This window comes from Somniosus microcephalus, chromosome 24 (assembly GCF_052327205.1).
Source record: "Somniosus microcephalus isolate GS21.2 chromosome 24, FLI_Smic_1.0, whole genome shotgun sequence".
NCBI classification, from domain to species: Eukaryota; Metazoa; Chordata; class Chondrichthyes; order Squaliformes; family Somniosidae; genus Somniosus; species Somniosus microcephalus.
The window spans coordinates 50,137,542-50,165,042 of record NC_141010.1 but is presented as its reverse complement, the minus strand read 5'-3'; the positions used below and the strand labels follow the sequence as shown (position 1 = coordinate 50,165,042).

The window sequence follows — 27,501 nt, the reverse complement described above, 5'->3', positions numbered from 1 at the left end:
CTTGCTGTTTTTAAATATCAATGTTTCACAAGCATACATGCTTGAATCAACAGTTGCAATGTGCAGAAAATGGCCAAAGTGAGGCAATGAGAAATGTATTGCTATGTATTCATCATCTAATATATTTCCTGGGAAATATGATTCCATCACTGAACTCCAATATTTCATTTGTAAATAAATCCCTCACCTGCAACATCCTCGGTATCACGTGAATAAATTTCAACATTATAATTTAAAATATACGAAGTGCATTTAAAGGATTCAGACAAATACAGAACACTTGACATGTGGAAGTGTTCTTTCTAGAATTTGCTACCCACTTCAGCAAACAAGTGATATTACAGGAAACTCTTTGGTATCCGGCACCGACGGGACCGGGATGTTGCCGGTTGATTAAAAATTCTGGATGACGGAGAGGGTTATCTACCGAGGCTATTTTTAACAAAGAAATTTTTTTTTTAAATCAATAAATGTGCAGTATACAGTAATTGGTTACTCACCTACAGAATGTTGTGTTAAATGGATAGTGGAAGATGATTCAGTAAAGTACTGCCAGTTGAGAGTAATCCATAACTCTTTAATTACGTAACAGTAAAACAAAACTTATACAGTAAACGACTGTATACAGCGTGGGAGAGTCAGACTCCTGTTATTGAGGTGTTCGGACTTCCAACAGCGCCAAGAAGCCGAGTAGTGGCAGTTTGGAGAACTACCCCCACTGACTAACTCGGCCACCACGGGAGACTCGGACTCGGCAACATTGCCGGTTATTGAGGTGTTGTTTTCAGAGTTTGAATTTTGCCAGTTAATAGAGAATTCTGGATATTTAGGTGCCGTTTATTATGTCCGTGTATAATTGAGACACGGACTGCAGGAGTGGATTATAACAAGCCTTTACTGAATGGAGACAACCTGGAAACTGAAACTACAGAAGCCTGCTCGGGCCTTTTATACAGGGGTGGTCACTGCCGGTACTGCAGTCTGAGACCAGTTATTCCCTTAAAGGGACATACACAACAATTCCTCCCCTTTTAGATAAATAGTACATAACATTCATTTGACAACTAAATAATAACTCATTACAATTACAATTGCTAGATACATTGGTTGAAGTTAAGCAATTATAAGTTCAGTCTTTGAGGAGGCTTCCTGATTCTGTCTGGATAACGCCTCTTTGGGATATCAGGTTCTTCTGGCAAGGTTGAGTCGGGATCAATGTTGTTGTTTGGTTCGTCTGCTTCCAATATCACCGATTCTGCGGTAGATGCAATTGGTACTTCGGTTTCATCGCCAGGTGTATCAGATCATGGTGTGGAGTTGACGTTTTCCAGTGACTCTAGAATCTGGTCAGCATGGCTTCTTACAATGCTCTCTCCAACGTCCACGGTATACATTAGAGGTCCTTGCCGTGTACAGATCGCTCCTGGCTGCCAGTTCTCTGTGCGGTAGTCCCGGGCCAAAACTGGTTGACCTATCTTAAAACTCCTGGTCGGCCTTTCATTCATATTCTGAAACTGCCTGTTCTCCACATCTCTTCTGACGTTTGGCTTAACCAAATCCAAGCGGCATCGTAGTCTTCGATTGAAGATCATGGCTGGAGTTTGGTTGGTAACCACATGTGTCGCATTCCGGTAGGCAAACAAGAAGTTATCCACGTGTTGTAGGGGTATATCTTCATTACACATTGCCTTGATAGCCTTCTTGAATGTTTGAACAAACCTCTCGGCCAATCCATTAGTGGCTGGATGATAGGGGGCGGATGTGTAATGCTTAACACCATTGTTCTTTAAGAACCTCCGGAACTCTTCAGACACAAACTGTGGTCCATTGTCAGAGCAAATCTGTTCAGGCAGCCCATTCCTGGCGAATATGGTTCGTAAGACTGTGATAGTTTTTTCTGTGGTGGTTGAGGACATTTTTATTACCTCTGGCCACTTTGAATGTGCATCCACCGCAATTAAAAACATCGAGTCCATAAATGGACCAGCAAAATCAATGTGCACCCTTTGCCATGGAGATGAGGGCCACTCCCATGGATGTAGAGGGGCTTATGGTGGGGTGTTTTGGACCTTCTGGCATCCTGTACAGCTCTTGGTCATCTCTTCAATTTCTCTATCGATTCCCGGCCACCACACAAACGCTCTGGCTAAGTTCTTCATTTTTACCCCTCCCAGATGACCCTCATGAAGCTCATTGAGCACTCTATCCTTCAATTTGGGTGGAATTACTACTCTGGATCCACACATCAAGGTTCCTCTGCACACTGACAGCTGTTCTCTCCTCCTTGAGAATGCTGGCAGCAGTGGTTCGCCATGTGCTGGCCATCCCTTCACCGTTAAATCATAGACCCAGGAGTGTGTCGGGTCATTTCATGTTTCCTTTTCTATGTTTGCATTCGTCACAGGGAGACATTCGACTATAGTCGAGTGGAATAACGCCACTGGATCCACTGCCAGTTCTTCTTCCACCGTCGGCAACGGTAGGCGCGACAATCCATCAGCATTCCCATGCTGTTCAGTTCCTTTGTACTCAATGTCATATTGGTGTGCCCCTAGGAAAAGGGACCACCTCTGTAGCCGTTGCGCCGTCATTATCGGTACGCCCTTCTGAGGGTTGAAAATGGAGAGGAGAGGTTGATGATCAGTTAGTAGAGTAAATTTCTGACCGTGCAGGTAGTGATTGAACTTCTTCACCCCCCACACCAGGCTGAGGGCCTCTCTGTCAATCTGGGCGTAGTTACGCTCGGCTGAAGTTAACGAGCGTGACGCAAAAGCTATCGGCCTCTCTGAACCATCAAGAAATTTATGTGACAGTACCGCCCCAATGCCGGAGGGAGACGCATCACACGCCAGTCTTATCGGTAGTGATGGGTTGTAGTGAGCCAAGGATTAATCGGGGATAGTCAGCATGGCTTTGTCAAGGGTAAATCATGTCTAACAAATCTGATCGAATTTTTCGAGGGGGTGACTAGTGGGGTGGATGAGGGAAATGCTGTGGATGTGGTTTACATGGACTTCAGTAAAGCTTTTGACAAAGTCCCGCATAGGAGACTGGTCAAGAAGGTAAGAGCCCATGGGATCCAGGGTGCCTTGGCACGTTGGATCCTAAACTGGCTGAGTGGCAGGAGGCAGAGGGTGATGGTCGAAGGTTGCTTTTGTGACTGGAAGCCTGTGTCCAGTGGGGTACCTCAGGGATCGGTGCTGGGTCCCTTATTGTTTGTGATCTACATAAATGATTTGGATGAGAATGTAAAAGGTATGATCAGTAAGTTCGCAGATGACACGAAAATTGGTGGGGTGGTAAATTGCGAGGAGGAAAGCCTCCGGCTACAGGACGATATAAACGGGTTGGTCAGATGGGCGGAAAAGTGGCAAATGGAATTTAACCCTGAAAAGTGCGAGGTGATGCATTTTGGACGGACAAATAAGGCAAGGGAATACACAATGAGTGGTAGGACCCTAGGAAGCACAGAGGGTCAGAGGGACCTTGGTGTACATGTACATAGATCCCTGAAGGCAGCGGAGCAGGTAGATAAGGTGGTTAAAAAGGCATATGGGATACTTGCCTTCATTAGCCGAGGCATAGAATATAAGAGCAGGGAGGTTATGATGGAGCTGTACAAAACGCTGGTGAGGCCACAGCTGGAGTACTGTGTGCAGTTCTGGTCGCCTCACTATAGGAAGGATGTGATTGCTTTGGAGAGGGTGCAGAGAAGATTCACCAGGATATTACCTGGGATGGAGCGCCTCAGCTATGAAGAGAGGCTGGACAGGCTGGAGTTGTTTTCCTTGGAGCAGAGAAGGCTGAGGGGGGACCTGATTGAGGTGTACAAAATAATGAGGGGCATAGATAGGGTAGATAAAGAGGAACTTTTCCCCTTAGTGGGGGGGGTCAATAACAAGGGGGCATAGATTCAGGGTAAGGGGCAGGAGATTTAGAGGGGATTTGAGGAGGAACTTTTTCACCCAGAGGGTGGTTGGAATGTGGAACTCAATGCCTGAAAGGGTGGTGGAGGCAGGAACCCTCACAACATTCAAGAAGCATTTGGATGAGCACTTGAAATGCCATTGCATACAAGGCTATGGACCAAATGCTGGAAAATGGGATTAGACCGGACAGGGATGGATGGGCGGTGCAGACACGATGGGCCGAAGGGCCTCTTTCTGTGCTGTAAAACTCTATGACTCTAATACTTCTCTTGAAGTGATTAGGTCCTTACTCTTCTGAAAGGCCCGCTTACATTCATCGCTCCATTTCCATGCCACTCCCGTTCGTAGTAGGGCATTCAGTGGATGCAGAATTGTGGACAAATTCGGCAAAAACTTATGGTAGTAATTCACCAATCCGAGGAATGACCTCAGTTGTGACACATTTTCAGGCGCTGGAGCCTTAACTACCGCTTCAATTTTGTCAGGGGACTTATGCAACCCCTCTTCATCAATCACGTGGCCACAATACGATATCTGTTTCTTAAAAAACTCGCACTTGGGGCGATTGGCTCGTAGCCCATGTTCACATAGTCTAGTGAGCACCTGCTCTAGGTTGGCAAAGTGTTCACTGTCATCTTCACCTGTCACTAGGATGTCGTCTAAGTAACACCGAGTCCCTGGAATCCCTTGCAGGACTTGTTCCATCGCTCTTTGCCATATCGCTGGAGCTGATGCTACTCCGAATACCAGTCGATTATACTGGTAAAGACCTTTGTGAGTGTTTATCGTGAGATACTTCCGAGAGGATTCTTCAACCTCCATCTGCAAATATGCTTGTGCTAGGTCAATTTTTGTAAAACGCTTCCCTCCAGATGGTGAGGCAAAGATATCTTCTATCCTCGGAAGAGGATATTGTACTGTGTGAAGGACTGGGTTCACCGTCACCTTGAAGTCCCCACAGATGCGAACCTTCCTTGGCTCCTCAGACTTATTGTTTAACGTTTTCTTCATGACAGGAACGATGGGTGTCGCCCACTCGCTCCAGTCTACCTTAGATAACACGCCTGCATTCTCCAGCTCTGCCTCGACGGCTGGGCGAATTGCATATGGTACCGGTCTTGCTTTGAAAAACTTGGGAATTGCATTCTCCTCTATTTTTATCGAGGTGGTTACGCCTTTAAGAGTGCCCAGTTCTTGTTGAAATACCTCTTTGGCGTCAGCTAAGATTGTTGACAATCATCCAGGAGTGACGTCGTCATCCTTTTTACCAGCCACCGTCAGTGCCTGAATAGAGTGCCAGTCTAAACTTATCTTTCTGATCCATTCACGTCCCAATAACGGTGGTCCATCTTGCAGAATGTAGAGATACAATTTCCGTATTTTCTTGCCGTTGTATTCGACAGGCACCCTTATTTTTCCTCTGGGGTATACTTTTTGCCCCGTATACGTCCTCAAGACAATGGATGTCTCTCTCAAGGGTATGTGTGAGAATAGCCGCTCGTAGTCTCGTCGATTCATGACGGTTAGAGCCGATCCTGTATCCAATTCCATTTTGACTTGGGACCCTGCTATCGTGAGGGTGACCCAAATGGTTCGGTGATCCTCTTTTGCGATTACGTTGTGAAGTTTGAGACAGCTTAGTCTCTTGTTCCCGGATTCACTATCGCTCATCTGGTCTTCGGAACTACTGTCCGTCATCTTTTGTACTTTCCTGTACGGTTCCTTAGTAGCCTTTTTGTTGTCGTTGGTCTTCTTCCCAGACCTGCAAACTCGTGCAACGTGTCCCATCTTTCTGCATTGCCTGCATATTTTGTCCTTGGACCAGCAGTCCTTCTGGTCATGGTTTGTTCTGCCGCAGCGATAACATTTTGCAAATCCCCGTGTCATTTCGTGGGTGCTGTATTCCTGTGGCTTTTGTTGTATTTCTGCAGCTCCCCTTGCTGCTGCTTCGTACGATACTGCCACGCTGAAAGCCTTATCTAGCGTCAGCTCTGAGAGTAACCTCTTCTGGGTTCCTTCACTCAGGAGTCCACAGACAAATTTGTCCCGTAAGGTATCTGCCAGTCCTGCTCCGAACTGGCAGTGCTTTGATAGCTTGCGTAGTTCCGTAAGGTAATCAGCATTGCTCTCATTTTTATGCTGATTTCTCCTGTGGAATTTAAATCTTTCTGCTATCAGCAGCGGTGTAGGATTTAGGTGTTCCTGTAGGATAGCAACAATTTTGTTAAAACTCTTCGCCTTCGGTTTGGCTGGAGTAATCAGGTCCCGCAATAGGCCGTACGTTCTTGCGCCCATTAAATTTAGCAATACCGATGCCTTTTTCTCATCGGCTATTTCGTTTGCCTCGCAATATACCTCGACTCTTTCCACATACGTGGTCCAGTCTTCTATTGCATTATCGAAGGCAGTGATATCGCCAGTCTTTGGCATCTTGAAAATCTAAGATGGCGCCTCCCGCGCATTGCCTTCGTCCCCGATGGATCAAAATGGCGCCTCCCGCGCTTTTCCTTCTTCCCCGCCGAGTTAAGATGGCGCCTCCCGCGCTTTCCCGCCGCTGCCAACGCTGTTGCTGGCGATTATATTTATTTTACTATCCTGTAATGGCGACGCCCTATGGTCTTCGCGCCTCCCCGATCGCTGCTGCCAACGCCGCGCTCCGCGGTATTTTTATCTTTCTATCGCGCTTCAATATTTGCTCCGTTAACTGAAGAACCGTTCCCGTCGTGGAGCGGACCCTCTGGGACACTTCCCTCCCTCTTCTTAGGTCCGAACGCTGCCCGGCTTCGAAGCACCGGCAGCGCCCTGTGTGCTCCACCCTCTCTCTCTCTCTTTGCTTCCTGACTCGCTGCCCGGCCCTGTTGCAGAGCCACCCGATCGAGCTCTAGCCCGCCGCAGCCCAGGAAGGATCAGTGCACTACCTGCCACCAGCCCGATTAGTTGGGAAACCACAGACTGGAGAACAAAGCCTGGCTCTCGACAGTCTCTCCTGCAACTTTTCAATTCGATGATTTGGAGGGCGGTTGCCTACGGTCGACACCCGTTTCTCGAGTTTCTTTGGATTATTATTATTTTTTTCTTTCTTCTGGCTCCGACCTTCAATAACGTCGTCTGAGGTGCTGCCGAGTTGCAGGTAAGTTCGTTTCTTACTCGTCGCCAGTATTATGTCCGTGTATAATTGAGACACGGACTGCAGGAGTTGATTATAACAAGTCTTTACTGAATGGAGACAACCTGGAAACTGAAACTACAGAAGCCTGCTAGGGTCTTTTATACAGGGGTGGTCACTGCCGGTACTGCAGTCTGAGACCAGTTATTCCCTTAAAGGTACATACACAACACCGTTTAAACGAGAGTTTCCTGTATCTAGGATCACAATAAACTGCTACTTTTCTAAGTCGCAGTCTTAGATTTTCAAAGTGGTTTGCAGCCAGCCTCATCGTCTCATTCACATTTGTAGCTTAGTTCAATACCATCAAATTAATGAGAGGTGTAGGCTTACATATTTGGTATAATGTGGGAACTCGAAGCCTAATCTTGCAAGCAAATAAAGACATGCTATCAGTAATATTAGGCTGTTTTAAGAGCGAGCTGAAGGGAGAGCTGTAAAGGGAATAGGATATCAGGTTTACAATTTCCATTTAATAGCCCACAAGCTCAGCTATACAACACCACAAATTATTTTAACCCAACAAGCCACAGACCCTCTACAATACACCTCATCATGGACCTCACCCAACTTAAATAGTTTCCAGAAAGTTTTTCAAAAAGAATTTCCGGATCCCAAAGGTCCAGAATATCTACCAGCATTACAGTCCTCATTATTCAGCCAGATATTTTCCACAGATTTCCATGGTCCCAGCAGCATACCACCTTATTTTATGGAGTTTTCAAACATCTTGGTCTAAGTTTATCCTTAACACTTTCCATCGCATTCTGTACCACATTTTTTTTCCCCCCAAAGAAGTGAATTGAAATTGCATTAACTTCTTGCTGGAATCTGTTCTGAATGCTCAGTTACTCTTTGAGGTAAAATTAATCAAATCCTTAGTCTTGCCTCTGGCTCAGCATGTAGCCTCCAGTAGTGCATTCACAGTACACGTTAAATAGCTTGGTGATATCAACATTCTCTGTGACTCTCACTATTTCAAAGATCTGGATCATATTCTCTCCACTATTCCCAAAAACCTTTAACAAAAACAATTTCAACTCTGCAAACTTCTTCACAACTTGCAGCCCTAAATGTCTAAATCATTCTAATCACTCGAGTCTGAACATTTTTCAATATACTAATGTTCTTTTGAAGATAGGGTAGACAGAATTTACATGCAATAATCCAAATGTGGTCTCACCAAAGCTCTATGCAAGCTTAGTTTATCTTGCTCCAACTTAGTTATTTTTATTACATGGGATTTCGGGATTTTAATGGGCTGTGATCCTCAAAACACCCATTAATCCATCCATTTATAAATACTGAAATACACCCGAGGGTTTATCACTACTCAATTAACCTTGATCATACCTTCATGCTAACTTTGTGAGCCGCCTATTATACAGAAATCCTTTTCCACCTTTGATATTGAAGACCAATTCATGTTTCCTCTTTTGATGAACATTTCCTCAGATTTATATTACAATTCATTTCTCATTGCTTGGCCCATTTATTTAATTGGTCCAAATCTTTCTAGATGACATCAGTCACAACCCGAGGGCAGTGGCTGCTCAGTTGTTGAGTATATTCAAGACTGAGATCGATCGATTCTTGGGCACTAAAGGAATCAAGGGATATGGGGATAGTGCAGGAAGGTGGAGTGGAGGTCCAAGATCAGCCAGGATCTTATTGAATGGCAGAGCAGGTTCGAAGGTCCGAATGGCCTACTCCTGCTCCTATTTCTTCTGTTCTTATCTAAAGTAAACTAGTCACCTGGCCACATCCTATACAGAGTAACTGCTATGTTCCAAGGTTACCCAGAACACATCATGGCAGCATTCCATTAATTACTATTTTGGTGCTAACACCATGGTATTTTCTCCCTTGAAGTACACACAATCTCACAGAATTGTGAATAAAATTTATTTCACTCAGTAGATGCTTCCAGTAAATTTGTTAGGCATGATCTGTGTGCCTATATCTATGTCTTGTGGCGTACCGATCACAGAAAGGGCACAATCCGCTTTCCGGTCCGTAGACTATAAATCAGGAGGATCACACCTTTAAGAAACTCGATCTGCAACATAGTTAAGCCCAGAGCGGGGGAGGAGCAGTCGAAGCTGTGCACTGATGAAAGGCAGTCGTACTTTGTGTAGTCTCTGACTCCATTTTGTGTTCAGCATGCAGCCTCAACAATTAAACCTTTTCTGTTGAACCTCTCCGAGTTCAGTATTTTTTGCTAGGAGTACGTAGACTCCTACACTCTATATATCTTTTGCATATTGTCAGATCTCCCATGGTGCTGTTCAGTGAGTTACAGGATCTGCACAATATAGTACAATACATCACCAGGGTCAGGTAACTCAATACATTATAGGCACTAGCTCTAGCGGTTTGGATGAACCAAATTGGACCGATTTGTTTTACGAACATACGAATTAGGAGCAGGAGTTGGCCACTTGGCCCCTCGAGCCTGCTCCGCCATTCAATAAGATCACGGCTGATCTGATTACTCCACATTCCCACCTGCCCCCGATAACCTTTCACCCCCTTGCTTATCAAGAATCTATCTACCTCTGCCTTAAAAGTATTCAAAGACTCTGCTTCCAACGCTGTCTTCATCTTGCCCTCTCTGATAAATTTGCAGCTGCCACCTTGCACTAAAGTCTTGTTCACTGCTCTCTCTGACTCTCCATCTTCATTCTTCCATCCAGCTATGCTCCTCTATTTATATTTAATGGTAGTGTAATGGGAATGTCACCGGGCTAGTAATCCAGAGGCTTGTACAAATGCTCGAGAGACATCAGTTCAAATCCCACCACAGCAAATGGGGAATTTCAATTCAGTTAATTAAATAAATCTGGAATAAATTGCTAGCATCAGTAACGGTAACTATGTGACTCCAGACCCACAGCAACGTGGTTGACTCTTAACTGCCCTCTGAAATGGCCTAGCAAGTCACTCAGTTGTAACTAACCACTGCGAAACATAGTAAGAATGAAACCGGACAGACCACTCGGCACTGACCACGGACACGGCAACAGCACACCCAGCCCAGTCGACCCGCAAATTCCTCCTCACCAACATCTGGGGACTTGTGCCAAAATTGGGAGAGCTGTCCCACAGACTGGTGAAGCAACAGCCTGACAGTGATACTCTCAATCATACCTTTCAGCCAATGTCCCAAACTCCTCCATCACCATCCAGGGGTGGTAGCACAGTGGTATACAGTCGGGAAGGAGTGGCCCTGGGAGTCCTCAACTTTGACTCCGGACCCCATGAAGTCTCATGGCTTCAGGTCAAGCATGGGCAAGGAAACCTCCTGCTGATTAACACCAACCACCCTCCCTCAGCTGATGAATCAGTAACCTCCATGTTGAACACCACTTGGAAGTAGCACTGAGAGTAGCAAGGGCACAGAATGTACTCTAGGCAGGAGACTTCAATGTCCATCACCAAGAGTGGCTCGGTAGCACCACTACTGGCTGAGTCCTGAAGGACATAACTGCCAATCTGGGCCTGCAACAGGTGGCGAGAGAACCAACACGAGGGAAACACCTACTTGACCTCATCCTCACCAATCGACCTGTCGCAGAGGCATCTGTCCATGACAGTATTGGTAGCAGTGACCATCGCAGTCACTGTGGAGACAAAGTCCCATCTTCACACTGAGGACACTAAAAATCATTTATGGGATCAGGGCATCGCTGATAATACCAGCTGACGTAAGAAAACTACTAGGCACTTAGTCTGAGTATTAAACAAGGCTTTAATCAACTGTTTTTCAACATGGAGATCTAGTTGTGTCCTTCACTAGTTCCTGTTAAAGAATGTCCTGAGCAAGCTGGGCCCATGCCCGAGTATTTATACTCTTCCTGGACAGCGCCACCAGCAGGCCGCCCAGTATCATTTCATAAGTCATTTCCACATGAATGACAAGATTCATGTTGCCAGCATTTATTGCCCATCCCTAGTTGCCCTCGAGAAGGTGGCGGTGAACCGTCTTCTTGAACCGCTGCAGTCCGTGTGGTGATGGTACTCCCACAGTGCTGTTAGGGAGGGAGTTCCAGGATTTTGACACAGCAACGATGAAGGATCGGCGATATACTTCTAAGTCAGGTTGGTGTGTGACTTGGAGAGGAACTTGGAGGTGGTGGTGTTCCCATGCACCTGCTGCCCTTGTCATTCTAGGTGGAAGAGGTCGCGGGTTTGGGAGGTGCTGCCGAAGAAGCCTTGGCGAGTTGCTGCAGTGCATCTTGTAGATGGTACACACTGCAGCCACGGTACGCCGGTGGTGGAGGGAGTGGATGTTTAAGGTGGTGGATGGGGTGCCAATCAAGTGGGCTGCTTTGTCCTGGATGGTGTCGAGCTTCTTGAGTGTTGATGGAGCTGCACTCATCCAGGCAAGTGGAGAGTATTCCATCACACTCCTTACTTGTGCCTTGTAGATGGTGGAAAGGCTTTGGGGAGTCAGGAGGCGAGACACTCGCCACAAAATACCTAGCCTCTGACCTGCTCTTGTTGCCACAGTATTTATGTGGCTGGTCCAGTTAAGGTTCTGGTTAATAATGACCCCCCAGGATGTTGATAGTGGGGGATTCGGCGATGGTACTGCCATTGAATGTCAAGGGGAGGTGGTAAGACTCTCGCTTGTCGGACATTGCCTGGCACTTGTGTGGCGCGAATGTTACCTGCCACTTATCAGCCCAAGCCTGAACGTCATCCAGGTCTTGTTGCATGCGGGCATGGACTGCTTCATTATCTGTGGAGTTGTGAATGGCACTGAACACTGTGCAGTCATCAGCGAACATCCCCATTTCTGACCTTATGTTGGAGGGAAGGTCATTGGCACAACCACTGTGCTAAATGGGATAGATATCAAGAAATGGTTGAGCGCACTGGATACAGCAAAGGCTATGGGCCCCGACAACAGCCCGGCTATTGTGCGGAAGATTTGTGCTCCAGAACTATCCGCGCCTCTAGCCAAGCTGTTCCAGTACAGATACAACACTGGCATCTATCCGACAATGTGGAAAGCTGCCCAGGTATGTCCTGTCCACAAAAAGCAGGACAAATCCAACTCGGCCAATTACCACCCCATCAATCTACTCTCAATCATCAGCAAAGCGATGGAAGGCGTCATCGACAGTGCTATCAAGCGGCACTTACTCACCAAAAACCTGCTCACTGATGCCCAGTTTGGGTCCCGCCAAGACCACTTGGCTCCAGACCTCATTACAGCCTTGGTCCAAACGTGGACAAAGGAGCTGAATTCCAGAGGTGAGGTGAGAGTGACTGCCCTTGACATCAAGGCAGCATTTGACCGAGTGTGGCATGAAGGAGCCCTAGTAAAACTGAAGTCAATGGGAATCAGGGGGAAAATACTCCACTGGCTGGAGTCAAACCTAGCACAAAGAAAGATGGTTGTGGTGGTTGAAGGTCAATCATCACAGCCCCAGGACATCGCTGCAGGAGTTCCTCAGGGCAGTGTCCTAGGCCTAACCATCTTCAGCTGCTTCATCAATGACCTTCACTCCAACATAAGATCAGAAATGGGGATGTTCGCTGATGACTGCACAGAGTTCAGCGCCATTCACAACTCCTCAGATAATGAAGCAGTCCATGCCCGCATGCAACAAGACCTGGATGATGTTCAGGCTTGGGCTGGTAAGTGGCAGGTAACATTCGTGCCACACAAGTGCCAGGCAATGACTATCTCCAAGTTTCCCTCAGGGTCACACACTATCCTGACTTAGAAATATATCGCCGATCTTTCATCATCGCTGGGTCAAAATCCTGGAACTCCCTCCCTAACAGCACTGTGGGAGTACCTTCACCACACGGACTGTAGCGGTTCAAGAAGACGGCTCACCACCACCTTCTCAAGGGCAATTAGGGATGGGCAATAAATGATGGACTTGCCAGCGACGCCCACATCCCATAAACAACATTTTTAAAAATTTCAAACTGCAACGTTAAATAAGTTGCAATCTAACCTACACCTCCACAAACTTCCCAATAGCCAGGGATGCCCATCACCCAGAGACTCGCCAGTACCCACCGCCCATCTTCAAGCTATTCCCTTCCTCTAACTACCCATTACCTTTAATAACCACCATCCACGCCCCCTCAGCGGCCCTCTCCTCAAGTACTCATTACCCACTTCCTCAACTTATCACATCCATATCCACTAGTCCTTCCTCCAAATACTCGTCACTCCCTTTGCAATAACTCACTTCCCAACTAAATTCTTACAATCCTACGTCAATTACACACTACCCCAATCCCTCAAATGCAATCTAAGCAAATCCTACCCCTCCAACTACTCACTACGCTTTATTACTCAGTATGCTACCTCACCCAACCTCCTCTCTGACTCTACTCGCCCCACAATACATTCACTTGCTTATAATACATTTTCTTCTTTCTTCCTATCTATAGTGCAATGCCTCACCGTCATACATATAATTTGTCACTAAAAAAACATACAAAAAGAGAGAAAGGGACAGTTATTTCCTGCTGTTTTTTTTTTATATATGACTTTGAAATTATATGAACAGGTCATTGAGAATAACTAGGCGGAGTCACGCAGCTGCCAACTTCGAGAAGCTTCCAATAATAATTAACCTCCAACTGACTCCAGAACCTAGTTAGATACTTCCCCATAGGGAGTAGCTAAGCACTAAACTTAAAAAGGCAATCCAGTTCAGCAGCTGAACATTACAAACGTGCACCAGAACCCAGGCTGCCCATAAGCAGTGTGCATCTGTCACACTCCAGATATTACATTTTGTTACAGATGCAAAGAAATCTTTAAAAAAGGAATCCAGTTATTTAACTAGAATCTAAAATTTACAACTAGTTAGTTCTGTCTGATTGCCCTTAGCATTTGCTAAGCAGCTACAATTATCTGAGATTTCCTATTGAGAGCAGTGGCCTAAAAGACACAGGCCAGGTTAGTAGAAAAATATTACAACCGTGCTCCAGACCCGGGAATATCTGTAAGCAATGCCACAGTACATCAGCTGCAAAAATAAAAACTAAAGCCTTCAATAAATACTGCTGCTAACTGGTCCATGGGAACCTATTGATGAAAAATCTCATCTGTCATTGGTCCATGGCAATCGTTGATTATTTGGCATTTTAACTGCTTCTAAACTGAAGACTACTGTTCATATATCTTTAGTGCTGTGATCAACCCTTGGGAACAATGCAACAGAACAATCCCATCCGTCATTTGTCTGGTGGTAGCTGCTGCTCATTGGTCAGACTGGCCTCCTGTACATCCCCTCCCTCCCCACACCCATGATTCACTATTGGAGACAGAGCCTTCAGTCGTCTCAGCCCAGCTTTCTGCAGATCTCCAAGTTCAGCTTTACAAGCTTCCTCCCCACCTTTAAATGTCTTCTCAAAACGCATTTCTTCAACTAATCTTCCGTTCACATCTCCTAACTCCTCGTCAAAGGCTCAGTGTCTGTCCCTCTTTCTCCTGTGAAGCGCCAGGGTGTGTTTTCAGTGGAAGGCACCATACAAATTCAAGTTGTTGTTTCTGTTGTTGGTAACTATGATTGTTTTCACAGTAACTACTGTTCATTAGTCTCTGCTAACCAAGTGACTGTTTCTAAGGTAACTTCTTCCTATTGATCCTGATTATTTGGCATTTAACTACTTCTTTACATTTAAGTAGGTACACAGAGCCACTATTCATGTAATTTGTCTTGTGTCACAGCCTGGTTTGGTTGGCAGCACTCTTGCATTTGAGAAAGGTGGTGGTGGGTTTGAGCTCCATTCTGCAAGTTTGAGCTCAGAATCTATGCCAAGACCCACGTGCAATAGAGAAGGAGTGTTGCATTGTTGGAGGTGCCATCCTGCAAATGGGAAATTAAAATCGAGGTCCTGTCTGCCTGTTCAGGTGGACGTCAACAGTCCCGTGGCACTATTTGCAAATAAGCAGAGAATTCTCCTAGTGTTCTTACCCCAACCAATACCATCAAAAGCAAATCAGATCATTCAGATTCATCAACTTGTGGGTCTTTGTATAGGCAAAGTGAATACCACATTTATCTGCAAAGAACAATCACCGCATTTCACGTTAATATATCGTAAGTGAATCACTAGGAGATGTGAGGAGATACTGTATGAATGTAGTGCTTTTTTTTCCTGTTGTGAGTTGACCATGGGCCAAAGTTTCTCCAAACCGACATTTTTCCCACAAACAAAGCTATAGGATACCAACTATTATGTTGAATAATAAAAAATTATGCATTTCATAGTAACACTCCTGCTGTTATAAAACAGCATATCCTTGGATTCATCATAAGCAACACCGCAAGCTATCCATTTAAATACAATCTCCAGTGGTGAGAATGAGCAGAACATTAACCAGCAATACCTTGTTTATAAAAAGAACCTGCAGTTTTAATATTTTTCAGAGGATTGCAATCTAAACATCTCCTGCAGCAGTTTTCATTGCGCTCTTAACTTTTAACAAATCAATTAAATCTGCACTTCCTGCCAGGTTATGTTTGTTAAGTATTTTATGAACTTATAAGCCTGAAGTCTTTCAATACTAGGGTAGGAAATGCTGAGTAACCTTAGATTTAGATGCTCTATTAAATATTTAGTCATTTTATACTAGAATATTTATATATTTAAAAGTGTGCATTACAGTTCTGCATAAAATATAAAACTTAAAAGAGGAAAGAAAGTCTATAGAGGAAATACTTTTGTTTAAAGTACTCTCACATTCTCTATTTAAACAAACATACTTTTAAAACATACATTGGAAGGAATACTTTGAACAAAATTTATTCCCCATGATTTTTTTAAAGCCTATTAAATCCAACTAAAAAGACTACAAGGATGCTGCCATACCCAGGTATCCTTACAAGAATAATGGCCTGGATTTTATGGGGCCTATGACCGTGTACGCTGCCGTTAAGTGCCCTGCAAGTTCCAGGTCTCTGCATGCGCGAAAACCCGGAACTTGCGATGTCAAGTTTCAGCTCGTCAGATCATCCGCATGCGCAGGAACTGGACATTTGCTGGCGAAGACTGCCCACAAAACTCTTACGCCTGGTAAAAGCAGGCGTAGGGGCCTTCTTTTGCTAGCATAAAGATTTAAATAAATATTAAAATAATTTTTTAAAATCATTTAAACATTCTAAATTCTTCAAAATTAGTTTGGGTTATTTTGGGCCCCTTTAAAAATATTTAAATTTATTTTTCAAAAAATTTAATTTTTGTGTTAAATGTTTAATTAAATTATATTTTAATTATCTTTAAACATGTGGTGATTTATTTTTATTTAGGTTGTGAGAAAATGTTTTTTTGTGTCATTCCTGTTATGCTTGTGGGGATTCTGTATGTAAATGAATCCCCATAAGCATAATGGGAATCCCCCTTTTTGATTGGTTGGGCCTGCCCACGTGATCCCAAGGACGCTTGCGAACCGCCTGCACTCCTGGGATACGTGGGCCTTTACGCAGGCGTATGCCTACAGGCCCAGGACTGCAAGAGTCCGAAGATACAGAGGCACCAGGTCGGTGTGTACTTTTCTTGCAGCTCGGAGGCATTCACCCACGGGAAGTCTCTGACCGTAACTTCAGGGCCAAAAAGAGAAATACTGTCAGAGGTGTGGTGCAGGCAATGCAGATTTGATGCACTTACTTTGATACTGCCCCAGAATTTCATCCTTTTGGAAAGTAATAGTAGTAGATTCAATTTGACAAGTCATCAGAATGAAAAGAGACACAAATCTAAAAATACATCTTGGACTAACTGTTCTACATTTAACCATCAACGTGTACTTTATGAATCTGTCATGAGTTGTTCTTGGTGTTTATATGCTACACTGGCACAAAAACCCAGATCATCCCTATCCGCCACTCAGTGTGAAACATGGCTGTTTGTGGGAGCTTGCGGTGTGCAAATTGGCTGCCTCGCTTCCTACATTGCAACAGTGACTACACTTCAAAAAGTACTTCATGGCTGCAAACCTCTTTGGGACGTCGTGAGGTCGTGAAAGGAGTTATATAAATACACGTCTCTCTTTTTCTTTTCATATTAGAATATGTAATTTGGAATGTTTGGCTTTTTATAGACAGGTGAAATTCAAGTTTTGATAAAATTGGAAGGAGGATTGAAAAAATAAATGTCTTATATATGCAGATAGAATGTATTAAAAGTGAAGGAAAAGAAAGAGACGAAAAGCAAAATAGATCTCATTATGTGAGGAACTTCCAGGAGTCTTTTTGGTGACGGGGTTGGGGGAGGGGGCGGTGCCACTTAACATTAGCGCTCTTGAAATTAATATCAAATGGAAAACTATGACCCAGTTGGTAAATGCACCAGCTCGTGTCGTACTGAGTTGGACAGACCAGGTTTAATTACCCCATTTGTGGTGAACTAACTGATCTCAGCTGGGGTGGACGGAGAGGTGTTGGAATTGGTTTCAGATTAAGGAAAACACCAGGGCTTCAGCTTCGATTGCGATCCACTGACCCTTGCTGGAAAGTGCACAACTAGACATCAGGCGAGGGCACAGTCAGACTTCAATGTGATGGTTCCCAGAATCAAACAGCTTGCTAGCACATTTTGTCCAGGCTCAACAATGGCTACATTTGTACGGTCGTGGAGAAGTAGCAAGTGGTCATGGAACTCCACATCAGCAAAAATTAGGAGAGAAGGGACGGGAAGAAAAGTGACGAGAATATAAAGCTAAAAACGACAATTCATTGTTGAATATTAGCAGAAATAGATCTGTGAAATTAAAAATAGTGGCGAGGGAAAGGGTGAGGTGGAGGGGGAGGCCGAGTGGGTAAAGGGGAGGGGGCGAAGGCGGAAAGCTCAGGGGGGAGAAGCGGGGGGGGGGGAGAAGGGGGGGGGGGAGGGATGGAGGGGGGGGAGAGGAGGGATGGGGGGGAGAAGAGGGAGGGTTGGGGGGGGAAGAAGAGGGAGAAGGGAGGGGGAGAAGAGGGAGGGAGGGAGGGGGAGAAGAGGGAGGGGAAAAGAGGGAGGGAGGGAGGGGGAGAAGAGGGAGGGAGGTGGGGGGGAGAAGGGGGAGGGGGAGAAGGGGGAGGGGGAGAAGGGGGAGGGGGAGAAGGGGGAGGGGGAGAAGGGGGAGAAGGGGGGGAGGGGGAGAAGGGGGGGGAGGGGGAGAAGGGGGAGGGGAGAAGGGGGAGGGGGAGAGAAAGTGGAGGGGGAGAGAAGGGGGAGGGGGAGAGAAGGGGGAGGGGGAGAGAAGGGAGGGAGGGGGAGAGAAGGGAGGGAGGGGGGGAGAAGAGGGGGGAGGGATGGAGGGGGAGAGGAGGGATGGGGGGGAGAAGAGCGAGGGATGGGGGGGAGAAGAGCGAGGGTTGGGGGGGAAGAAGAGGGAGAAGGGAGGGGGGAGAAGAGGGAGGGAGGTGGGGGGGAGAAGAGGGAGGGAGGTGGGGGGGAGAAGAGGGAGGGAGGTGGGGGGGAGAAGAGGGAGGGAGGTGGGGGGGAGAAGAGGGAGGGAGGTGGGGGGGAGAAGGGGGAGGGGGAGAAGGAGAAGGGGGAGAAGGGAGAGGGGGAGAAGGGGGAGGGGGGAGAAGGGGGAGGCGGGGGGAAGGGGGAGGCGGGGGGAAGGGGGAGGCGGGGGGAAGGGGGGGGAAGGGGAGGGGGGGAAGGGGAGGGGGGGGAAGGGGGAGGCGGGGGGAAGGGGGAGGCGGGGGGAAGGGGGGAGGCGGGGGGCGGGAGAAGGCGGGGAGAAGGGGGAGGCGGGGGAGACCGAGGTTGGGGTGAAGGGGGTAAAGGGGAGGCCAAGGGAGATGGGAAAGACAAGCCCGGGGGGGGGGGGTGGGGGTGGTGGTGGAGAGGAGATGCCGAGCGGGAGGGAAGGGGAAAGAGAGGAAGGGGGAGGCCGAGGGTCCGGGGGGGGGGGGGGGGGGGAGAAGAGAGGGAGGGAGAAGGGAGGCTGAGGTGGTGGTGGTGGGGCCCAAGGCCGAGGGGAGGGCGGTGGCCAAGGGTGGGGAAGGGAAGTGCAAGGCTGAGGGTGGGGAGGGGCGGGGGGGGGTAGGGAGGGCAAGGCCTAGGGGAGGAGGGGGGAGGGGAGGGGAGAAGGGCGAGGCCAGAGGGGGGAAGAGTGAGGCCAAGGTGGGTGAGGTGACGTCGAGGGAGGGAGGTTCATAGAGTTATACAGCACAGAAAGAGGCCCTTCGGCCCATCGTGTCCGCGCCAGCCATCAAGCCCTATCTATTCTAATCCCATTTTCCAGCACTTGGTCCGTAGCCTTGTATGCTATGGCGTTTCAAGTGCTCATCTAAATGTTTCTTGAATGTTGTGAGGGTTCCTGCCTCTACCACCCTTTCAGGCAGTGAATTCCAGATTCCAACCACCCTCTGGGTGAAAAAGTTCTTCCTCAAATCCCCTCTAAACCTCCTGCCCCTTACCTTGAAACTATGCCCCCTGGTGATTGACTCCTCTAGTAAGGGGAAAAGTTCCTTTCTATCTACCCTTTCTATGCCCCTCATAATTTGTACACCTCAATCAGGTCCCCCCTCAGCCTTCTCTGCTCTAAGGAAAACAACCCCAGCCTGTCCAGTCTCTCTTCATAGCTGAAGCGCTCCAGCCCAGGTAACATCCTGGTGAATCTCCTCTGCACCCTCTCCAATGCAATCACATCCTTCCTATAGTGTGGCAACCAGAACTGCACACAGTATTCCAGCTGTGGCCTAACTAGCGTTTTGTACAGCTCCATCATAACCTCCCTGCTCTTATATTCTATGCCTCGGCTAATGAAGGCAAGTGTCCCATATGCCTTTTTAACCACCTTATCTACCTGTCCTGCTGCCTTCAGGGATCTATGTACATGCACACCAAGGTCCCTCTGATCCTCTGTCCTTCCTAGGATCCTACCATTCATTGTGTATTCCCTTGCCTCGTTAGTCCTCCCAAAATGCATCACCTGACACTTTTCATGGTTAAATTCCATTTGCCACTGTTCTGCCGCTCTGACCAACCCGTCTATATCGTCCTGTAGCCTAAGGCTTCCCTACTCGCTATTTACCACTCCACCAATTTTCGTGTCATCTGCGAACTTACTGATCACACCTCCTACATTCATATCTAAATCATTAATGTACATTACAAACAGCAAACAAAAAAACAACCTTCGACCATTACCCTCTGCCTCCTGCCACTAAGCCAAGTTTGGATCCAATGTGCCAAATTGCCCTGGATCCCATGGGCTCTTACCTTCTTGACCAGTCTCCCATGCGGGACTTTGTCAAAAGCCTTACTGAAATCCATGTAGGCTACATCAACTGCACTACCCTCATCCACACACCTAGTCACCCCCTTGAAAAATTCAATCAAATTGGTTGGACATGATCTCCCCCTGACAAAGCCATGCTGACTATCCTTGATTAATCCTTGCCTCTCCAAGTGGAGACTAATTCTGTCCCTCAGAAATTTTTCCAATAATTTCCCTACCACTGATGTTAGGCTCACTGGCCTGTAATTCCCTGGTTTATCCCTACTACCCTTCTTGAATAATGGTACTACGTTAGCTGGACTCCAGTCCTCTGGCACCTCACCTGTGGCCAGAGAGGTTCTGAAAATTTGTGTCAGAGCCCCTGCAATCTCCTCCCTTGCCTCACACAGCTGTCTGGGATACATCTCGTCTGGGCCTGGGGATTTATCCACTTTTAATCCCACTAAAACCGCTAGTACCGCCTCCCTCTCAATACTAATTTGTTCAAGTATATCACAATCCCCCTGCCTGCATCGTCCTTCTCCATAGTGAACACGGATGCAAAATATTAATTTAAAACCTCACCCACATCTTCCGGCTCTACACACAGATTACCACTTTGGTCCCTAATGGGCCCCACTCATTCCCTGGTTATCCTTTTGCCCTTAATATACTTATAAAACACCATGGAATTTTCCTTTATTTTGCCCGCCAGTGTTTTTTCATGCTCCCTCTTCGCTCTCCTAATTTATTTTTTTAAGTACCCCCCTGCACTTTCTATACTCCTCTAGGGCTTCCACTGTTTTTAGTCCTTTGTATCCACCAAAAGCCTCCCTTTTTTTCCTAATCCATTCTTGTATATTCCTTGACATCCAGGGTTCCCTGGGCTTGTTGGTCCCACTCTTGACCTTTACGGGAACATGTTGGCGTTGTACTCTCTATTTCCTCTCTGAAAGACTGCCACTGCTCTGATGTGGATTTTCCTACAAGTAGCTTATCCCAATCCACTTCGGCCAAATCCTGCCGTATCATATTAAAATCGGCCATCCCACAATTTAGAACCTTTATTTCCGGTCCATCTTTGTCCTTTTCCATGATTACCTTAAATCTCACCAAATTATGGTCACCGTCACCAAAGTGCTCACCCACTAACACTTCTACCACTTGCCCGGCTACATTCCCTAGAATTAGGTCCAGTACCGCCCCCTCTCTTGTAGGACTTTCTACATGCTGGCTCAAAAAGCTCTCCTGGATGCACTTTAAGAATTCTGCACCCTCTAAGCCTTTCACTCTGACTATCCCAGTTAATATTGGGGAAGTTGAAATCCCCTACTATTATTACCCTATTATTTCTACACTTCTGAGATTTGCCTACATATCTGTTCCTCCATCTCCCCCTGACTGTTTGGGGGCCTATAGTACACTCCCAGCAAAGTGCTTGCCACCTTTTTGTTTTTAAGTTCTACCCATATGGCCTCATTAGAGGAACCTGCTAAGATATCATTCCTCCTTACTGCAGTAATTGACTCCTTGATTAATATTGCAACACCCCCCTCTGTCTCGCCTGAAGATTCTATACCCCGGAATATTGAGCTGCCAGTCCTGCCCCTCCCTCAACCATGTCTCCATGATAGCAACAATATCATACTCTCATGTGTTCATCAACACCTTCAATTCATCTGCCTTACTCGCAAGACTCCTTGCATTAAAATAAATGCCATCCAGCCTTGCCCTACTCCCTTGTGCCATTACATATTTGCTCTGCCCTCCAGACTGACTTGTTTTTTCCTCTATATTTGGCTGTGCATCACCCCCTACTGTAGCTCCACTCCTGATCCCATCCCCCTGCCAAGTTAGTTTAACCCCCCCGCCGCCCCCCCACCAACAGTACTAGCAAACCTCCCCGCAATGTTGGTCCCGTTCCGGTTCAGGTTCAACCCGTCCAACTTGTACAGGTCCCACCTCCCCCAGAAGCAGACCCAGTGATCCAGGGTGGGGGGAGGGAGGGTGAGGCCGAGGGTTTGGGGGGCGCGGGGGGGCGGGGGGCGAGGTGGCAGGAAGGGGTAATGAATGAGGAAGGAGACAAAGTGGGGAGGGGGAAGGTGAAACATCAAGCAGACACCACCCCCAAATTTCCTGATGAACTGTTTCAGTATAGCACTGTCATTTTATTCTAAATATTTTTTATATAAATGAATCTCATTCTTTTTACTATGCTCATTAGGTTACCCTACATAAAAGTTATTAAGACATTTCTCACTGTGCAACAATGTTTCTAGCCTCTATGTACAGTATCACATATTATCACGTATTAGATCAGGAAATAAAATAGGACATGTACAGAAATCTTTAGGGGATTATGTGATGTTTAATTTTAGTTACTTTGAGTAAGAAGTAGTTGGGATTGTTGCTGTGGAACTTGCATTTGCATTGCTGCAGGTCTCCTGCATGCATACAGCAAAGGATTTTAATAAAACGAGAGGCTGCAGAAGTCAAGTTCTTTCAATATTTACCTTAGTATCCTGGTAACCAGAATAAATTGCTCATAACGCCTCTAAATTTTTGAAAAATACTTCAGGAATTTCTGATTTTCGATTTTATTCTCTGTGAATGTTTTGGGGAGGGGAAGAGAATTTACAATGTAAATTTGTGCACTAAAAATATTTAACAATATTGTATGTATACACCAATCATCAGAACCATTAATTCGTATTTTTCAAGATTTACAGCACACCTTTTACATAGATCAAGAACTATTTTGGGGCTCAACAGTTATTTTTGAACTTTGCAGCAAATCTGGGGATACGTAATAAATAGCATTTATTCAGGCATTTGCAGTAATGGTTTTTATAAGTTGTGCAAGAGATCTTCATCAAGCACATGGAACTAGGCCATTAGATTAGAGTGCACCAGAGAAAAAAAACAGAAGGTGATTTTCCAAAGCTCTGTTCATGAAATTACATAGAATGTACAGGACAAACAGGTCATTCGGCCCAAATGGTCCATTCCGGTGTTTAAGCTCCACACGAGCCTCCTCCCACCTTACTTCATGTAACCCGATCAGCATATCCTTCTATTCCTTTCTCCCTCATGTACTTATCTAGCTTCACCTTAAATGCATCTATGCTATTTGCCGCAACCACTCCTTATTGGATTTGTTAGTGACTACCTCATATCCACGGCCCTTAGTTTTGGACTTCCCCCACAAGTGAAAACATCTTCTGTACGTCTACCCTATCTAACCCCTTCATAATTTTAAAGACCTCCATCAGGTCACCTCTCAGTGTTCCCTTTTCTAAAGAGGAGCCCCAGCTTGTTCAGTCTTTCTCGATAGTTATACCCGCTCAGTTCTGGTATCATTTTTGTCAGTCTTTTTTGCACTTTCTCCGGTATTTCTATATCCTTTTTGTAATACGGAGACCCGAACTGTGCACGGTACTTTAAGCAAGGTTCTATATAAGTTTAATGAAACTTAGCTGCTTTTGAATTCTATTCTTCTAGAAATTAAGCCCAATGCTTTGTTTGCATTTTTTGTGGCTTTGTTAACCTTCATTGCTACTTTTAATGATTTATGTATCTGTACCCTAGATCCCTTTCCACCTCTACCCCATTTTGACTCACTATTTTCCAAGGAGTAGGTCGCCTCCTTATTCCTTCTACCAAAATGCACCACCTTACACTTGGCTATGTTGAAATTAATTTGTTATTTACACATCCATTCTGCAAGTTTGTTAATGTCTTGTATTTTGTCGCAGTCTTCCTTAGTATTAACCAAACCCCCCCAATTTGGCGTCATCCGCAAATTTTGATATCGTACTTCCGATTCTGGCTCTGTTCTGACTCCTTTAATTCACTGCCCTTTGCACTATATCCTTGTTCTGATAAATGCAGGTTGCCTACCTTGTCCAGACCGGTTCTGTCGAGAATCTATGTTTGTTTGTCTCCGTTCTGATTGTTCCTCGTTCCCACCATCTACAAAAAATATCAAGATGTCAGTATACAAGAAACATGGATTAGGGATCAACATATAAAATCTCCTGCCAATAAGGGCTGACAGACTTGCACTGTTCTGAATATCTGATTCAAAATAATGATGAATTACACAAAACCTATTGAATGGCTCTCAGAATTAGCATATGGAGTTATGCAAATCAATAGAGCATTGTTAACATCAAGGACGTGTGCACTGAAAAGATGTTACCAGCATTCAACAAGATTTCACCGGGAAACAGAAATTCATAGTCAACCTTGAATCTGTTGAGCACTGAATTTCCTTTAGATTTCGCCTGACACAAATGTACTTTCTTTACCCAATATGAAAGTACAATACAGCTAAATCCTGGTACAGTATAATAAACAGGCAACTTGCTTGCCAGGAAATGTTGTGCTTGGTCTAAAATCACAATTTAATCAGGATCCCTGTATAATAATGAGAATTAAAATAGTACTGCAGATTGTAATTTTATGCTTGAATAAAAGTTACATGTTTAGATTAGCTGCTTTCATCTGTACCCCATTCTAAGATACTGGAGAAAGTGGAGAATAACCACACTGTTTTATTTGGGAATTTGGAACGAGTGGGAATTTCTGATAAGTATTGGGTAAGTAGTAGATGTAAAAAGTGAAAGTTAGTTTAACATTTTGATTTTAACCTAGAACTTTAAAAACTGCAGTTAACAGAAGCTGCCTGCCAGTGTCAGTTAACTGTCAGTCAGTGTAAGTGTTTGTCTTGAATAGGTGCTAATCACCAGGAGCAGGGGAGCTAAGTCCACACTTGTAAATTGGGTGAGGCTCCGAGAGTATAAGAGTGTAAATTGGGTGAGGCTCCTAGAGTATAAGAGTGAAGAGTAAACAGGTATTGGGAAAGCAGTTGCTGCTTTTTGCCTACACTACTTGTAGTGCTTTGTGTTACAGGTAGATATATAATTTCAGTACCCATAACTTTATCTAGATCAAGTAAGTAGTCAAGAAACTACACGGTAATTTTATTTAATTAAATTTAATAAAATAAAACACGGTCATATAGGGATGGTAGTGCAGGTGGTGTGTCACAACTGCAGCACGTGGGAGCTTGTGGAGAGCATTGTGATCCCGGACAACCAATTTGCAATAAGTGCCTGTATCTTGAGGAATTTCAGCTCAGAGTTTTTGAGTCTGAGGTGCAGACATTGCAGGGCATCAGGGATGGGGAGAGTTACCAGGACACTTTGTTCCAGGAGGCAATCACACCCCTTAGGTTAGGTAGTGCTACAGGTCTGGTTAGTAGTCAGGGACAGGAGGGTGTGACTACAAATCAGGCAGGTAAGGGGACCCCAGGTGCAGTGCTGGAGGAGCCTCAGCCTCTGCACTTGTCCAACAGGTACGAGGTTCTTGCTGCCTGTGCGGATGAGGGAAAAGCCTGCAGGATAGATGAGCAAGCTGACCATGGCATCATGGTGCAGGAGGCCATTCAAGTGGGTGGAGTGAAACGGAATGCAGTTGTGGTAGGGCACAGTACAGTCTGGGGGATAGCTACAGGAAACTTTCTGATATCCGGCACCGACGGGACCGAGCTGGTGCCGTAACATCAAAAGTGCCGGACATACCAGAGTTAATGTTTAAACATACGGAACTGAGAAGCTCCGTGTGAATCAACAAACCCTGTTGCTTAGCAACAGCTTCAAAACAGTCGGCTGCAGCTGCAAGCGTCTGTAGCTGAAGCTGTTGCTATAGCTACAGACCTTGCAGTGCTTGACTGGGGAAAAAAAAAGCAACGAGAACTAAAAAAAATAGAAAACAGCTCCTGATTTTTGCCGTTACATCGAGTATTCTGGACATATAACCTTCGGATAAACCAAAGTTTCCTGTACTGTCCTCTGCAGCGGCGACCAAGAGTTCCGAAGGTTGTGTTGCCTGCCCGGTGCCAGGGTTAAAGACATCTCCTCGCGGCTGGAGGAGAACTTGGAGTGAAAGGGGGAACATTCAGGTGTCATGGTCCACGTAGGAATCAACGACATACATAGAACTAGGAATGAGGTTCTGCGGAGGGAGTTTGAGGAGCTAGGATCCAAATTAAAAAGCAGAACCTCAAAGGTAATAATCTGTTGATTGTTACCTGAGCCACATGCAAATTGGCATAGGGACAAACAGATTAAAGGTTTAAATGCATGGCTCAAAGAGTGGTGTGGGAGGCAGGGGTTTCAATTCATGGAGCACTGGGCAAAGAGGGAGCTGTTCTGTTGCGACAGGCTCCACTGAAACCGGGCTGGGACCAGTGTCCTGGCGAACCGGATAAATAGGGTAGTAGACAGGGCTTTAAACTAATGAAGGGGGGGGTGGGTGGATTCAGGAAAGAGTAAATTTAAAAGCAGCAAGAAAAATGTCAAGGCTCTAGTTTTGTGTAAAAATAAGCAGAGTAGGTGTGGAAGGGACAGAGAGAGTAACAAAGGTAATAAGGCATCAGTGACTAAGGTGATATCAGGGAAAAATAGAAATGTCAAAGCTAAAGGCACTATACCTGAATGAGCGAAGCATTCACAACAAAATAGATGAATAGCGCAGATAGAAATGAATAGGTTTGATCTAATAGCCATTACAGATGTGGTTCCAATGTGGCCAAGGTTGGGAGAAGAGATAGGCAAAATGGAAAAGGAGGAGGGGTAGCCCTGATAATAAAGGATGGGATAAAGACAGTAGAGAGAGGATCTTAGTTCTGAAAATCAAGAAGTATAATCAGTTTGGGTGGAGCTAAGGGGCAGAAAACATTGGTGGGAGTTGTTTATAGGCCCCCAAACAGTAGTTGTAATGTAGGGCAGAGTATAAATCAGGAAATCAGAGACGCATGTAACAAGGGTAATACAGTAATCATGGAGGACTTTAATCTTAACCAAATTTGCAGTAATAGTGTGGAGGACGAATTCATGGAATGTATACAAGATAGTTTTCTAGATCAGTATGTTAAGGAGCCAACTAGGGAACTGACTATTTTAGATCTAGTATTGTGCGACGAGAAAGGGTTAATTAATAACCTTGTAGTAAAGGGACCTTTAGGGAAGAGTGACCATAATATGATAGAATTTTATATTGAGTTTGAAAGTGATTTAGTTAAATCCGAAACTAGGGTCTTAAATCTAAACAAAGCAAACTATGGAATATGAGGGGCGAGTTGGCTACGGTAGATTGGGAAACTACATTAAAAGCTATGACGGTAGAGAAGCAATGGCTAGCAT

General features: G+C 45.6%; 1 protein-coding gene across 6 annotated transcripts in view; it reads right to left on the bottom strand.

Annotated features, from left to right (window-relative positions):
• Positions 1-27,501, bottom strand: part of tanc2a (tetratricopeptide repeat, ankyrin repeat and coiled-coil containing 2a) — a 1,096,529-nt gene that overhangs the window by 561,698 nt on the left and 507,330 nt on the right. For all 6 annotated transcript variants that reach the window (XM_085966617.1, XM_085966618.1, XM_085966619.1 and 3 more), the window contains one exon: positions 24,194-24,265. In XM_085966617.1, the coding sequence (XP_085822743.1) occupies positions 24,194-24,265 (72 nt within the window). The remainder of the gene's footprint in view (positions 1-24,193; positions 24,266-27,501) is intronic.